At 39.3% G+C, this 17,212-nt stretch overlaps 1 protein-coding gene across 5 annotated transcripts in view; it reads left to right on the top strand.

Annotated features, from left to right (window-relative positions):
* The window catches only part of pard3bb (par-3 family cell polarity regulator beta b), a 307,077-nt gene that overhangs the window by 101,969 nt on the left and 187,896 nt on the right, over positions 1–17,212 (top strand). For all 5 annotated transcript variants that reach the window (XM_053496440.1, XM_053496439.1, XM_053496437.1 and 2 more), the window contains one exon: positions 3,264–3,325. In XM_053496440.1, the coding sequence (XP_053352415.1) occupies positions 3,264–3,325 (62 nt within the window). The remainder of the gene's footprint in view (positions 1–3,263; positions 3,326–17,212) is intronic.

Raw genomic sequence — 17,212 nt, 5'->3', positions numbered from 1 at the left:
GACATATCATCCGTTAGAAAGGGCTCAGCACAGGTAGATCATGCTGTAAGAGAAAATAAACCCAAAGACATATGTTCTGTCAGATCATCTGCCACCGGCTAGATTAATCCATTCTTTACCCTAATGAGAAATATCACTAAACCGTGGTTAAAACAGCCGAAGCTAATTAGTAAATGTGAGGGGATGATCAATTGCAGGCAGGAGTTACTAATTAAAATGAATTGTTCGGGTAGTGCCTGCATTGGGTCTTCCAAACGTTTGTTTTTTAAATTTTTTTTGAAAGTTGCTGGGCCGTCTCAAGTCCTCATTAATGAGGATGTCAGAGCGAAGCTATCTATATTCACGCCGTCGGCTGTCACGTCATTGTCGATTCATTGCTTTGTCTTTTTCAGAAGGTGTATGTCACGCTGTTGTTATTAAATTAAGCCTTTCGGAGGCAACACCTTAGCTTCTCCACGAGTTACTCGCTTGAAAATAATTTTAAGCCTATTTGTGCTTTTATAATGGAAACAGACATAATGAGCATACTGAGAACCTTGCAACAATATATTTAGTACCCATGACTGATTGGCAGGAGCCCAGGGGAAAGCAGAGTCTTTATGGCAAGAGCCTGGACTTCCAGGCAGCGTTTGGTAGAAAGCAATTGATTTGCATGCCGTATTGAGAGCCTGTAGCGCATGAATATCTCAAGTTCCAGTCGACTCCGCAGCTGGGAGAAACCAAGACCAATTGCCTGCTCACCCTAAGTCTCTGATTACACACACTGCATTTCTTTTTTTTTTCTGCACCTGCACCTTTATGCTTAATAGCAGAACATTTTCATGCCTCCTTATGTGGTGAATACAAAAGCATATTATTGCAACCTGATGGGAAAGATGTACATTACTCATTTCCTGACATTACCGAAGGTTGCTTTTTTTTTTTTCTTCTTCTCTCCAGAAACCCAGCGTCTGTCCATTAGAACAAGTAGCTAATGGTAAGGTAATGAAATGCAGTAGACTGTAATGTTCACAGAATAAAAGCCTTTTCCTTTTCTCTAAACACACTCTGGTATGTCTGTTTAGCTAAAATGAGAAAGTATCTCCATACCCTGCGTCCTAATGCTCTAGCTCTCTCCAGGAAACACTACAGGGACATGGCATTGTCTTGATCAATGTTGATGGGGTCAAAGGTTAGAAGGAAGTACATCAGGGCTTTGCGCTTGCGTTGACCTCTGTTGCACTTCCTGTCCAACATGAAAGCGTCATGATTCATTGCTAGCGCTTGAGTAAAGCGACCCTTGCATCCACCTCACATTCATAACGCTACATAAGGCAATTACTGAGACGTGACAATTAGCAGCATACACCATCGTACGGGACTGAGCAGTATCTGAACTCTACGCCCCAAATTCACACTAGACATGCCGTGTAGTGCGCTACTGAGCCGAAAACATGCTTCATTAGTATTAAGAAGAATAACTCTGATGTGTGAAACATGGGGGACATGGGTAGCTGAGGCCGGGCCAGTTCTAATTACGGCACAGCTCATTAAAATGTGACACTAGACCATGAGACAATGAACAAAAAGCATTTAACGGATTTTTTAGGACATGGTAGTTCATGAGTGTCATTATTATACAAGTGCTTGGCTGTGCAACTACAAACTATAGAATCTTGACGTCTTTATTGAATTATTTTACATGGAGCAGTGTGGGGTTTAAATGCACACGTATATGGATGTTTTTTTTTTTTTTCAACTTCTTGTTTCTAATTAGGCGTGTAACCTCTAATAACTTGACCTCTCCTCAACATTTTGATTTCATTTATGGTGCAGGTTTACCTTCAGGTGAATACCTACAGTAAGTACTGCCAAAGTTTAATTCTGTCCAGCTAGTTGTGTGTGATGCTGTTACAAATAGACAGAAAGACAGACTAAAAATGTTCTGAGACTGGTTTCGGGTCCTCCACTATATGAAATGTAAAGATATCGTAGAAAGAGCGAGTTCTGACCAATATACAGTTAAAATCTTTGTTTAATTTGCACAGATACTCATAGTCAGTGGGGAGTAAAACGTTTGTTTCTGTAATAAAGTACATTCTGTGGAAATTGGCTTTAATTTGCTTTATACTGTAGTTAAAGACACATTAAGATAAAAAATATCTATTTAAACATCTTTAACCCTACTCTGAGCAACATATTTTACACTTAATATGACCAAATGGGGTCCCAAAGGAGCCACTTGGTCTACGACTAATGGCACTGCTAATGATGATGATGTTTAAACCTCAGGTTATGTAGCTGAAGCCAGATGGTCGTACAGTTTAATGTCTGCTTGTCTATTGCTAAACTTTCAGGACTGTAGTATTAGAAGAGTCAACTTAAAGTTAGACCACATGTGATAGTTAGTAACGAACAGTATCTATAGAGCTTTGCTTCGGTTTAATGTCTGAATAAACAGTTTTTGCTGACAGCTTGGTAAACTTATACTGGTATTAGATCAGGCACAGTGTAGTAACAGTTAATTACAAAACTTTTGAAAGCCGAGCTTCAGTTTAATGTCCTAAATAACGGTTAACAGTTGCTTGCTGGACTGGGGTGTAGAGCAGAAGACTGGCAGGAAAAATGTCTTTGTATCAGACGTGACATTTAAACAATCTGTCGGTACAATCCTTTAGTAAACACTTTTAGTAGTTTTTAATAGGATTTAAAAAGATATAAATTTCACATTGAGAACAGGTTTTTAAAAACAGACAGGTTTTAAAGCAAAATCTGCACTTTCTATTGACAAGTTAAAGGTACATAGCAAGGTTAATGACGTAGTTTGGGTTGGAAACATTTTTCAGAATTCCAAACGAGTATGTTTGTTGTGGTTGTTTTTTTTTTTTTTTTATCTCTTTAGACGTCTTTATGTAAATTACACTGCCTATTTTTGAGGAACTTTACAGAATGGAAAATTTTAGACTTCTGTGCTACTGAGTATTGTATGACATGGAGACTGTTGAGACAGATCATATTTTCCCTTCCATGCCTCCATACTATGCACAGCCTGGACCTGCTTATCCTATCCTAACCTAATACACAAACACTATTGCAGTTTAATTATGTGTACATACTAATTGCATGTTTATTACAGTATAAAGCCGTGTACTTCAGACCCTTATTTGTTGAAGCACATCATAAAATGGTCCGTTTGCTTTCCATATAATCGCTTACCCCTGCAATGTCTTTTTCATGACTTAAGTTGATTCCTTATAATCTATAAATATTTCTTTTTTTGACAGACTGATATGGACCAACACTCAACAGACATATCCTGCAGCAAAACCTCTCCCTTCGCCCTAAGGTACTGCGTGTGTGTGTCAGTGTGTGTATGTATGTATGTCTCCACTGTTGCACTTTCAGGATGAATTTTATCTTTCACAAAAAATGGAAACTTTTATATATTAAAAGGTGAAAGTTTCGCATTTTGAATGTTTAAGATTCATGTTAAGGTTTAAGTCCCCAACCTACACTATCCATCAAAAGTTTGGTGACCACTAATTCCATGGTTTTCTTCTAATAATTTCTTTCCACATTGTAAAACAATGCAGAAGCGTCTAAAATATACAATGATCTGCTTTGAACAGTTAATGTTGAGGTGTATTTGCTACTTATACTCTGTAAAGTTTTCATAATGGCTTTAATGTGACGTGCTGTTAATTGGTGATTTTTGAAGCTGGTAACTCTAAATGAACTTCTCTTCTGCAGCAGGGGTAGGTTTTGGTCTTTTCAGCGATGGTCTTTATTAGAGCGAGTTTCGGTCCGTTGCCATCATAGTGCGTGACGCATTTTGCAAATGCACTTGGCAATACTGTTCTTTGTATGAACTATTTCAGAACAACTGATCTTTATGTCTTAAAATAACAATCGTTTTTTTTTTTGTGTTATGTCATAGTTTGGAAATATCCTGCATTGCTTTAGAATGTAGAAAATAAATCCAAACTTGTGTACAAACTTTTAAATGGTACTGTACATCCATTATAACACTTTATTGAAAATGAAAGTGTTTTGTGTCACTTTTTAAGTAGGCAATTGCTACAGTAGGTTACTGGTTCACTTTGTGTATAGAGAACTTGAGTGGCTCTGCAACAGCATCTACTGTACAGCCCCAAATCAGAAAAAGTTGGACAGTATGTTAAATCAAAATTTTAAACTGAAAACGATAGATAAATCATCTAGACATCCTGCGCCACATTAAACAGAAAAGGTTGGGATGGTTAAGCCTTTACCAAGCTTTTTATGTTACTATACATTTTTACATCACTTTAAAGACAGTTAAGGACTGAGGACACCAAGTGATGAAGTTCTTCAAGTATAATTTTGTCCCATTATTCCTGCAAACACGTCTAAAGGTGCCATTAGTCCTCTGTCTTCGTTGATGCAATTTGCGCTTTAAAATGTGGCACACGTTCTTCATCAGGATAGTTCAACTGCAGCCGGACCAGTCCAGCACTCACCTTTTTTGTTATGCTGGTAACAGTCTGGATGGTCAGTTTCCTTTTTGGTTCGGTGCGCATGACATCCATTCCAGAAATACTGATTTATTTGACCACAATACACGTTTCCACTGTGCAATGGTCCATACAGTACCTTCTCGACACGGATAACATAAGGCTTCCGTTTGCCACGATACAATTTAAAGTAGGAATTATGAATGTAAATATGTACGTATAGTGATGCTTGATACTGGTTAGCCAAAGTAATCCTGACCTCATGTTATATGGCTTATAGGGGAATGATGACTCTTGACGCAGTGACATCTGAGGGATCTGAGAGCAATCATCCAGCTTAGGCTTGCGCCCTTGCCCTTTACGTACTGAAATCCCTCCAGATTCCTTGAATCTTTTAATTATCTTATGCACCATAGAGCAGGGGTTCTCAAGCTTATTCCTCGAGGGCCATTACCCTGCATTTTTCCGTGTTTTCCCAGCTCTACTACACCCATGTCAATTAAGAAAAAGCTGTTAATTAGGTGATCAGTTCAATCGGGAATGCTGCGAACTTAGAAAGCACTAAAATATGCAGTGCAGGGGTCCTCCAGGATTACAGGCGATGATAATCACTAATGTAGAGGGTGACATCCAAATGTCTTTCTGTCTTTTTTGAGGGACATCGTTTTTAATAACTTTCTTATGTGCATATTCGCATATGTTGGCAAACTGGTTTGGCAAAAGGATTTATATTTACAAATGATTTGAAGTTGACCAGGCAAAACAAATAATATAGTGTATATACAGGGGTTGGACAATAAAACTGAAACACTGGCCAATTTACTGGTGGCCAATATTCATTGATTGCACATTCCAGAGTGTGAAGGTTTAATTAGCCGAGTAATAGCACAGTTTCGCTTAAAATAATGCGATGCACACAACATTATGGGTGACAAATCAGAGTTCAAAAGAGGACAAATTGTTGGTGCGCGTCTTGTGGCGCATCTGACTGGTGACAAAGTGGTTTGATGAACATGTAAGTGAAGTTCAACATCTCCCATGGCCTGCACAGTCACAAAATCTAAATATTATTGAGCCACTTTGGGGTGTTTTGGAGGAGCGAGTAAGGAAACGTTTTCCTCCACCAGCATCACGCATCTATTCTGCAAGAAGAATGGCTCAAAATCCCTCTGTCCACTGTGCAGGACTTGTATCTGTCATTCCCAAGACGAATTGATGCTGTATTGGCCGCAAAAGGAGGCCCAACACCACACTAATGAATTATTGTGGTTTAAAACCAGGTGTTTCAGATTCATTATCCAACCCTTGTGTGTGTGTGTGTGTGTGTGTGTGTGTGTGTGTGTGTGTGTACGTACAGTGTATGTATGTATATATGTGTGTTTTTTATATATACATATATATATATATATATATATATACACTCAGCAAAAAAAGAAACGTCCTCTGACTTTCAACTGTTTTTACTTTCAGTAACTTTACTTTCAGTCAACACCATAAGATATAAACTAAAAATGTTTCACACTGCTTCCCTGAATGAAGTGAGGCTCAAAATCAAAAGTACCAGTCAGTATCTGGTGTGGCCACTAGCTGGTTAAAGTACTGCAGTGCATCTCCTCCTCATGGACTGCCTATTGCGGACAGTCTGAGCACTGATGGAGGGAATGTGTGTTCCTGGTGTGACTAGGGCAGTTGTTGTGGCCATCCTGTATCTGTCACGCAGGTGTGATATTCGGATGTACCGATCCTGTGCAGGTGTTGTCACACGTGGTCTTCCACTTCGAGGATGATCAGCTGTCCTTCCTGTCTCCCTGTAGCGCCGTCTTAGGCGTCTCACAGTGCGGACATGGCAATTTATTGCCCTAGCCACATCAGCAGTCCTCATGCCTCCCTGCAGCATGCCTAATGCACGTTCACGCAGATGAGCAGAGACCCTGGGCATCTTTCTTTGGGTGTTTTTCACAGACGGTAGACAAGTCTCTTTAGTGTCCTGCGTTTTTAGAACTGTAACCTTAAATGCCTACTTTCTGTAAACTGTTAAGGTCTTAACGACCATTCCACAGGTGCATGTTAATTAATTGATTATGGTTAATTGAACATGCATGGAAAACATTGTTTAAACCCTTTACAATGAAGATCTGTAAAGTTATTTGGATTTTTACAACATTATTGTTAAAATACACAGTTCTAAAAAAAGGACGTTTCTTTTTTTGCTGAGTATATATATATACAGATGTTTTACAAATCACTGTTTTCAGTTTTAAATTTGATTCTAACTTTTTCTGATTTGGGGTTGTATAAGTAGGAAATTAAATCCAGTGGGGCTTTTAGAGGTGTGATACATTGTGATGCCCAGCAGAATTACCGTTACCACTCTGAAATTCTGTTAGTGAAAAAATGTAATGTTATGCAGCACTAACACTGGAGACTCCTTCCATAAAGTGTCTCCCTACAAACAACTTCACCACATCAACAATGATCAGTTTTCTTTATTTAATAACACTTTTTATGCTTATTAGGAATTTAATATTTACATGCAGCAGTACCTTTCAAGTCCTGTAAAATATGAGAACGTGTTAGAAGAAGCAAATTAATATAAACCAGTGATTTTAATTAATTTAATCAGAATCCAGAAGCTACTGGAGGATGTGATTTGTGTAAAGCAATAAAGTGGAGCTGCGTATCGGCAGTTAAATAGCAACACTGAAGGTAAAAATATACAAATTAATCAGAAGCAAAAAAATTATGTTACATTTTCTGTTTGACTTTCTGTGCTCAGGGATTGCAAAACAGTTTTCTCATTAAGGGGTTGGTGTGCTAGTAATGCAGTGTAGATGCTGCTAATAACCTGTCATTGGCGGTATAAAATTAAAGGCTCATCAATAATTAAACTAATTAATTAATGTTTGTTAATTGTAATCTGACAGCCAAAGAGTGTATGAATGTGTTTTTCTGTGTATATCTGTAGTGGTGGTGGTGTGTGTATGGTGATGTTTGTTTTACTGTGTGTTTTGTGCATGCTCTTGGGCATCATCCTGCACCGTTGTTTTCTTATTTCAGCCTCTCCTCATATAATTAGCAGACATTCTGATTTCCCAGCTCTTTGCTGAAAAGATCAAGGCAGTGTTGAACTTGCATATGAAATGATGAATCATTAAGCGACTACAAAAGAAGCGGGAAAAAGGGTTAACCACACAAACATGTGCATAAATTGGAGTGTTTGCGCTGAGGGTTGATGGCTAATGAGATGGTGTGGGATTAGCGATGGCCTCTCGCTTCGGTCCTCCGAGACTCAGAGATCTGACAGACACACAGCACACATACGTAGAAGTACCACGACCTACATTGGGATATTGGTAAACAGGATGCTTGCTTGTCCATAACTAAGCAACTTGGCAGCATTGAACTTAGAGACACTACATCAGGTATTAATTCAGATTCTAGTTTAATTCTGATCCAATGCTGATCCATTTCTCTAGAATAGGTAAAAATATATATATATATATATTTATGAGAGGTTGTAAGGATGGAAAACATACTGTAGGAGGTCCATATGTGTGTCTCATTGTACTGTATTTACTGTATAGTGTCTGGAATGCTTGTGCAAATATACTTTGTTTAAATGCATGTTTATCATGTTTTTTAGTCCAGTCCATATCTTATAAAAGAAAAAGAAAGTACAAATCTTTAAATTGACATAAAAATATGAAGGTTAAAATCCAAGAAGAATTTATGTAAAAGGAGTGACAAATTCTATATTTTAGCATATTAGTTTACCCTTTATCAAGGAACGAATACACACGCTTCTGTACCTATCCAACTACCTTGAATGATGAGGTGGTGGAGGTTGGATTTACTTGTATATTTATTCATTAATTTATTTTCTTTTTATTTATTTATTATTTTTATTTATTGAATGTTGTCATTTTTTTTGTCTTAGCTTCACTTTAGTTGCAGAATATCTGAATATGAATAAACTGAATATGTTTAAGTAGCTGTCATTAACTAATCTAATCACAGCCACTTTGTGAGGGCTTAAACAAGTTATATTCAGGCAAGCATTAACAACTAAGAAATATATCGTTTTATTTGTATTTTTAGACTGTTCAAGCCATTGCTGCACCATTAATTAATAAAGAAATAAGCCCTTATGGGTGTCCCTAAGGTCTATTAGAATAACATAGTGTAGGAAGGTAGGAGGTCCGTATCTGTGGCTCAGGGTTGCTATATGAAGCTGATAGGGTTGCGTACTGTACCTTACACACGACCACATCTCTGTACCACCTACAGCCCCTCTCAGCATGCCGCAACACTGTAGTTCCATCCCACACCAGCCTTAGGAATGCCTTCCACTCCCCACTTCCAGCAAACGACCCTTGAAATTGAGATGCAGGGAAATGAATTATGTGAAATACAGAAATTGAAAGCCATAAGTGTGACCCGCTGCTCGCTAATGGCGAGCCTATAGGAATGTGTAAAAGTAAAAACGTTCCACTGCTCTTCACACACAAAAAAAAAGTGCGGAGAGAGAGAAAGTACCAGAGAAATGTTATATCACAGAGCGTAGTGTACACAAGCACACATACATCAGTAATGAGTCCGGGGGGCAATTTGCGTTCCTATTTCTATTTTCTGTTTTGTGTTGCTGTTGTGATCTATTTATTTATAACGGCACACCCGGCATCAGGCGTGCTGAGGCAGTAATTTGAAAGCCCTTAGCCTCACATGTGGACTTCATTGTGCTATTGTTTCCCCCCCCTCCCTTTTTAGACCCCCGTCTTTTAAAACCACCCCCGTCCACCTACTGAGCTAACCCTAGTTTGAATACATTATAATTTCCCGCATCATAATTTCCCCTTATATGAACATGTTCAGCAAGTTCTCCATTATCCCGTGATGTCATGTGCCCATGCGCAGTGATTAGCAGTGATTAGGTGTATTGTTCATTATGTAGTAGTGACAGGCAGGTGATTAAAACTACATGAAGGAATAAAGCCTTATTAGAGAGGCCTGACTGGTGACACGAGGTCCGGAGATGGTGAAAAGAGCGCTGAGGGTAAGACGCCAGAAAAATGACACACAGTAATAAAGGGATTAGCATGGAAGTCAGAAAATAGCTGAGGTTTTTATATCTTGGTGTTAAGGAAGGTAGGAATGAGTTTTTTGACCGTGTGGGAACGTTTGAATTGTTCTACTCAAACTAAACTAAAGTGAAACGGCTGAAGGTTTTGAGTTTGAATCGCTCGGGTTAGATTAAATTTTAGGTTTAGCAAAGCATTTGTAAGCTGCAGTGATATTTGTCAGTGTAAGGTCCTTACAGGGATAGTGAGACGTGTGTGTGTTGTGGAGAAGAGACGGAGATGTAGTATTGTTTACATAGTCCATGCTTGTGTGAATCTTTTTTGTCAGTCTGTCAGTGGTCTCTCTCTGGTTTCCTTCCTGTCTCTGTCGTTCTTTTTCTCACCCTGCCTCCACAGCTCTCCTCACACTTTTCTCTCTCTCTTTCTCTCTCTTTCTCTCTCTCTCTCTCTCTCTCTCTCTTTCTCTCTCTCTCTCTCTCTCTCTCTCTCTCTCTCTCTCTCTCTCTCTCTCTGTATCTTTTCCTCTCTCTATAGGATGCTTTATACTCATGCATTGAAGTGTGTTTGGATCACAACAGAAAAGAGTGTGTATGAGCCAAAGTAACACACACACACAACAGCACACAACACACACACATACAAAACAATACACACACACACACACACACACACACACAACACAACACAACACAACACACACACTATATAAATGTATTTTCATCTCTTGGTTTTGTTCGTCTCCTCAAAATACTACTGTGTGTGAAACAGTTGTATACAATTCAAAACGTAAAGTCTATTTTAAGATAATAAAGAAGTGTTTAATATTTACTGTAAAATAATTCCAGCCCACCACCTCTCGTGATCTTGCACACCAATCAGGTGGAGTCAAGACCACAGTCAACCCAGTGCCATAATTACCACGAGGCATGGTCAAGTCACGTGTTGGTTATATGCACATACTGTATGAATCCAGATACGACCGTGGCCTGTCCGCCCACAAAACCTTCACACGTGTTCAAAAATGTTGAGAAATACAATTATAACTCTTATAACTCTCTAATTTTTTTTTCTTATTAGATTTCTCATTCTCTCTTTTCTCGTCTTCCTCTCTCTCTACTTATTTCTTTCCTCCCCAGCTTCCTCATTCTTCTTTCTCTCTCGGGCCTCGGCTTTGCTCTCTCTCTTATCTGCTGCTCTATTGTGCCACTGACAGACTGCTGTCAAAGCTCTGAAGCCTCTTTCACATTGCCACTCGTTTTTCATCCCCTTTTAACACTCTGCCACACACACACACACACACACACACACACACACGCACACACACAGAGGCACAGATAAGCATCCTCTTTATCAGTGAGTTAAGCCCTAACCTCTCCTCGCTCTTCCCGCCTCCGTCTCCGAAAGCTCCCTCATCTGCCGTGGTTTGATCCAATCCGACGGATACGTTTCAGACGCGCCGTCTGCGCCGCTTTCATTTTGTTTTAGATTAACAGCGATAGGGAAGATTTGCCTTTCCCTCAGATACGTAGGACTTTGCGGCGGAGGCAGGAAAGCTCTCTCAAAATCAATTAATCCCGACCTGCTCCAGAGTGAAAGTAATATAAGCTATGAAAAGGTCGGCTCCTAATCTGAGGCCGCATTACACTGGATTAAAGTCGTATTGTGACGGTGTTTTTGTTCAGGTGGATCGATCACACTGTAGTGATGGACAGAGGGATTGACTATGTGTTTGTGTCAGCGTGAGCGACAGCACAGCTCAGAGCAGAGACACCATCACAGGATCAGAGCAGCAGAGTTGATCAGGAATCGCCCCAGTGTAATCACCACAAAGCGGAGACGTGCAGCAGCAGGGCTTACTCATTATTGGGTTTCCTTTAATCCACTGCGTGTTTGTAAATGAATCCGATAGACTAAAAGAATTTCAGAAGTAGTCTTTCTCTAAAAAATTATATTTTAAATCAGTTTCTTATTCATCTATTGTTCTACTATTAATATTTATAACGGTTGGTTTTAAAGAGAGATCTTACTCTGGTAACATGTTCTACTCTTCATCCCTATTTGTCTCATCTGTTTTTTGTTTTTCGTTTTTTGCTGAAAGGCTATAATCTTTCCATGATATTGCAGACTTTTAAATTGAAATGGCAGAGCACTGAGTCACCAGATGATGTGTTATAAGGCGTCTGACAAATCGAATCACAGAAATAACGCTGTACTCTCTTGGTAAACATGTGGCAGTAGTTATTGCTTTGGAATCCGATTTCTCAGTAAATATTCTGACATCGTGGTAATATCCACACAACAAACTCAGCTTGAAAGTCTTTCCATTATTTTTCTTCCCAGGCTAAGCTTTTCGTTTTTTTGTCATTCTTTCTTTCACTAGTAAATATGTACAGCGTGGCTAGATCTCTGCAGAAGCCCTGGAGTTTGTAGCTGAAGTGCATTATGCATGTGTGCGCATTAAGGCTGCCCTATTTCTTTAAAAATAGAATTTAAATTTTACTTAATTAGAGGGTTTAGTATGCTAATGCGGTTAATTATTGATGAGGGTTTAATTATGTACTGCCACAGTCTGAATAAAGATCAGAAACTGATTTTCTATGCATATGGTTCAAGAAAACAAAAAAAAGTGAACAAGAAAACAGCAGAAAGTGATTTGTATATATTTGAATATTTGTTGTGCTCTCAGGGACAGAAATTCACAAGGTCTGAACAGCAGCATTTTATCTAAGTTATTTAGGTCAAAACTAAAAGGCCTCAATGAAAAATTATTTTGAATTCTTCAAAGAAGCTTATCTAGAATTTCTTTAAACACTTTGACAACAAACCAAATACAAGATTATTGAGCTTATATCTAGTCTAATGTTCCTTTCTGAATTTATTCCTGTTCTTTTCAGGAATACATTTCTAAAACTAGCAAAATGTGAACAAAGGTTTTTTTTTCTTTTTTTCCTTAGATTAGGAAACTTTTTTTATTAAAAATAGGCTTAAAAATTTAATGTTTAGTTTTTAGTAGTGGGAAGAAACCCACAAAGTCCGGTGAGAACATAAAAACCCCACGCACACATGGCAGGATTTGAACTTGCGCGGTCACAATGCTAACCATTACGCCACGGTGTCACCTTTTTTTAAAAATTATTATTTATCTATTTATTTTATCCTATTTTAAAAAGGTGTAGATAAATTGAACTGTATTCAAGAAAATTTCCTTTGCTAAGACATCATGTTTAAAGTGCCTCCCTGTCTTTCTGAACTGTTTGCAGACTTTTTATTATATTTAAATTCTTGACGGTTCTTGGTCATTCAATTCCGTGACGTCACATGATCTGAACACCTCCGTATTGCCTAGGCATTAACTACAGAATGGTAAGATGTAATAATCACCTAGTACCCCACTACAAACCCTGTCAAACGCATGCTGAGCTTTCAAGAACTGATTAATGACAATAGTACATATTTGTGCTGGACTACTTTGCTTGGTTTTGGCAGTGTTTCCACTACATCACATTTACATGTTCCTGATTCATGATTATGTATGTGATTAGTTTAGATTAGATTAGATTAAACTTTGTTGTCATTGTGCAAAGTAAATACCAAGCTTATGACCTGCAGTTAGCATTTATCCACAAATGTACAATAGTAAAATAATAGTAAAATTATGAAGATCATATAGTACAGTATGTACAGGGGTGTGAGTGTCTTACGTACATAACGTGCCAAGAGGATAATATCAAACAGGGTATGCATATGTACTGTAAAGTACATAGTGTATATGAATGTCTGTAGTACAGTATATACAGAATATATATGGATATATATGGAATATTCAGTAGGGAATCACCAGGGAGCAGCCGATACGATATCATGAAACCTAGATGTCGATTCAGTTTTTATTGCAATCTTGTTAGTGTCAAGATTTTATAAATATTGTGATTACATTTTTTTTCCCTTACAATTCTAAACAAAGTCTAATACACTTTTAGCATCCCAAACAGGATGCTATGGTGTCTGACACAGTCAGTGTAATTAGTTTAGAGAACACATCCCTTTAGGATTATAGAGAAAAGGCAACATTTTGTCACCTTGAACGTAAATACATAAATAAATAATAATTAAATAAATTAATTAAAAATATATATATATATATGTGTATGTACTGTATGTATGTATTAAATTGGAGTCATAGTGCGTAATGCAATGCAGTATAAAGTGTGACTTTATATTAAATTAGGATCACAAACAAAACCAATGCATTTTCCTGATCTTACAGTTATTGAAATTGTTCAATATTTTATCTTTTTTGTATTTTTGGAAATTCTTTCAAAATAAATGAATAAATATTAGACATTATTATGAAACACGGATGGATCGTGAGAGTACCCGTGTGCATGCCTGAATGTGTGTTTCTGAAGGTTCACCCCATAAATGACCGAGTGGTGTTCTATGTGAATAAGACAGTAAATTAAGCTCTGTAAAGAAGAGCAGTCAGGGTTACTTATCCAGGCTTTCTTACTTTCACATGCATGCATATGCATCATCCTTCTCCACATGTAGTCTTCATTTCTCGCACTCACTCTGCACACATAAAAGCACGCTTAACCACTGTATTCAAATTGCTTCCTATTCAGAGCAGAAGTGGCAGCTAATTCTGCTCCGTTTCTCCTTAAGAGCCGACATATTCATCCTGTTAACTTAAATAACACATCTTCCTCGCTTTGTTGTCTTTATTTGTCTCTCATGAGCAAACCCGAGAGGGCTCGGCACTTTGAAGGCGATGACAAGAGCATGCGTAATGTGCTCGCTTTCATTTCAGCATGTCTTTCAGTCCTGTTTTGTGAAGGAAGGAGCAGGTAAATAAAGGGGACACCTGTGCCAGCGTGCTTCCCATCCCTCTGACACGCTCTGTGCCTCTACCCTCCCTCTCACGCCGTCAGCCTTTCATTCACCGTGCCCCGTTTCTAAATCATTGTGGCAGCTCACCCCCGTAGCTCATTTGTTTGTCCATTAACATCGACATTCTAAGTGGGGTGGGGGGGAGGGGGGGTGAGACATTTAGGAAATGTGGGTTGGATGAGAGAAAGGGAATGAGGAGGTAGGAAGGGTGGAGGGGGAAAGAAGAAAGAGAGTGAGAGTGCAGTGATGTGTGTGTATGTTTGTGTGTGTGCTATTTTCCCTCTCATTTATTGCATGTGATTTTCATTAAGCCATAATTAATTTTACCCCTCTTTAAGCAGCTTCTCTTTGGTGTGTGTTTATTTGGTTTATTATTGGCCTTGATTAAAGTGAAGTTTCAGTAAGTTGATGAAACTTCTGTGCTCCGTAACTGAATCCCACTTAATTTGAGGTTTTTTAGTTTTATAGTAGATTTCTCGTCTGTTTAGAAAGAGAGCGAGCGACTGAGCAAAAGCCTGTTTGTTTGTTCTCTGTTTAATGTTTGTTTATTTAACTGACATACTGAGTGACATAATTCTTTAATGAAATTTTTGTTTGTTTTTGGATTTTACCAGATTTCCTTCCTAATTTGGTCATAATTAGTTTCCATGCATCCTTAGAGTACTCCTCCATCAAGGCGACAGCCACCAATCACTTCCGCCTCAGAATCATGTGACGCCAGCAGACCACATCAACTGCTGCTAAAACACTGTTGAGGCGTCATAAGACCGATTCGGAGGAAAGCTCTATCCGTCCTCGTGTTTCATGAGCTCAAGACACTCGTGATTGCCTGGTATGGCTATGATTGATGTGAGAGTGCAAATAGTTCTCTCAAACCCCCTACAATTTGTCAAGGCATGTGAAGCTTTTTTCATTCTTCTTAGTGCCATTTAAATCCGAGTATCAAGTCATGTATCTCAACATCTCTAGTGAAATTTAAGCTCTTAGTGAACAGTCTGTGGCTGCCTCTCAAATCACTTCATCCTCCCTATTCAAGTGGACTACATTGTTAATGGAAATGAAGTGTTCTACCATGCTGCATAGTGTACAGTCGTGGCCAAAAGTTTTGAGAATGACACAAATATTAGTTTTCACAAAGTTTGCTGCTAAACTGCTTTTAGATCTTTGTTTCAGTTGTTTCTGTGATGTATTGAAATATATATAATTACAAGCACTTCATACGTTTCAAAGGCTTTTATCGACAATTACATGACATTTATGCAAAGAGTCAGTATTTGCAGTGACCTCTGCAGTTCGACTGGGCATGCTCTCAATCAACTTCTGGGACAAATACTGACTGATAGCAACCCATTCTTTCATAATCACTTCTTGGAGTTTGTCAGAATTAGTGGGTTTTTGTTTGTCCATCCGCCTCTTGAGGATTGACCACAAGCTCTCAATCGGATTAAGATCTTGGGAGTTTTCAGGCCATGGACCCAAAATTTCAACGTTTTGGTCCCCGAGCCACTTAGTTATCACTCTTGCCTTATGGCACGGTGCTCCATCGTGCTGGAAAATGCATTGGTCTTCACCAAACTGTTGTTGGATTGTTGAAAGAAGTTGCTGTTGGAGGGTGTTTTGGTACCATTCTTTATTGATGGCTGTGTTTTTGGGCAAAATTGTGAGTGAGCCCACTCCCTTGGATAAGAAGCAACCCCACACCTGAATGGTCTCAGGATGCTTTACTGTTGGCATGACACAGGACTGATGGTAGCCCTCACCTTTTCTTCTCCAGACAAGCCTTTTTCCAGATGCCCTAAACAATCGGAAAGAGGCTTCATCGGAGAATATGACTTGGCCCCAGTTCCAGCAGTCCATTCACCATACTTTCTGCAGATGATTAATCTGTCCCTGATGTTTTTTTTTTGGAGAGAAATGGCTTATTTGCTGCCCTTCTTGACACCAGGCCATCTTCCAAAAGTCTTCACCTCACTGTGCGTGCAGATGCGCTCACACCTGCCTGCTGCCATTCCTGAGCAAGCTCTGCACTGGTGGCTCTCCGATCCCGCAGCTGAATCCTCTTTAGGAGACGATCCTGGCGCTTGCTTGACTTTTTTGGACGCCCTGAAACCTTCGTAACAAGAATTGAACTTCTTTCCTTGAAGTTCTTTTTTTTTTTTTTTTTTTTTTTTTATAAATTTAGTCCTGTCCAATTCTTTTTTCCCCGATTTTCTCCCCAATCTAGTCGTGGCCAATTACTCCCCGTCACTAGGGGGCTCCCACACACATCAAGGCTACTACACCCACTCAGTCGGGAGGACGAAAGCTATCCCGTGTTTCCTCCGAACCACGTGACGCGAGCCGACCGCATCTTTTTCGAACTGCTCGCTCACGCACCGTTAGGGGCGGAGTAACACACTCGGAGGAAAGCGCTAGCCGCTCCTTCCGTGTGCGCAAGCTCACAGACGCCCCTGATTGGCTGTAGCGCCGTAATTAATGTGGGAGCGCAAGTACCTCTCATCCCTCCCCCCCGAGAGAGCTCGGCCAATCAGCTCTCTCTGTGCCTCCGGCTGTGAGAGGAAAACAGCATCACCCGGGGTTCGAACCAGCGATCTCCGGATGATAGGGCGAGCGCTTTACCACTGCGCCACTCGGAGGCTTCCTTGAAGTTCTTGATACTCCTATAAATTGTTTATTTAGGTGCAATCTAAGTAACCACAATATCCTTGCCTGTGAAGCCATTTTAATAAAACGCAATGATGGCTGCACGCGTTTCTTTGCAGGTCACCATGG

Source organism: Clarias gariepinus, chromosome 5 (assembly GCF_024256425.1).
Source record: "Clarias gariepinus isolate MV-2021 ecotype Netherlands chromosome 5, CGAR_prim_01v2, whole genome shotgun sequence".
NCBI classification, from domain to species: Eukaryota; Metazoa; Chordata; class Actinopteri; order Siluriformes; family Clariidae; genus Clarias; species Clarias gariepinus.
This window is presented reverse-complemented; position numbering and strand designations above follow the sequence as displayed.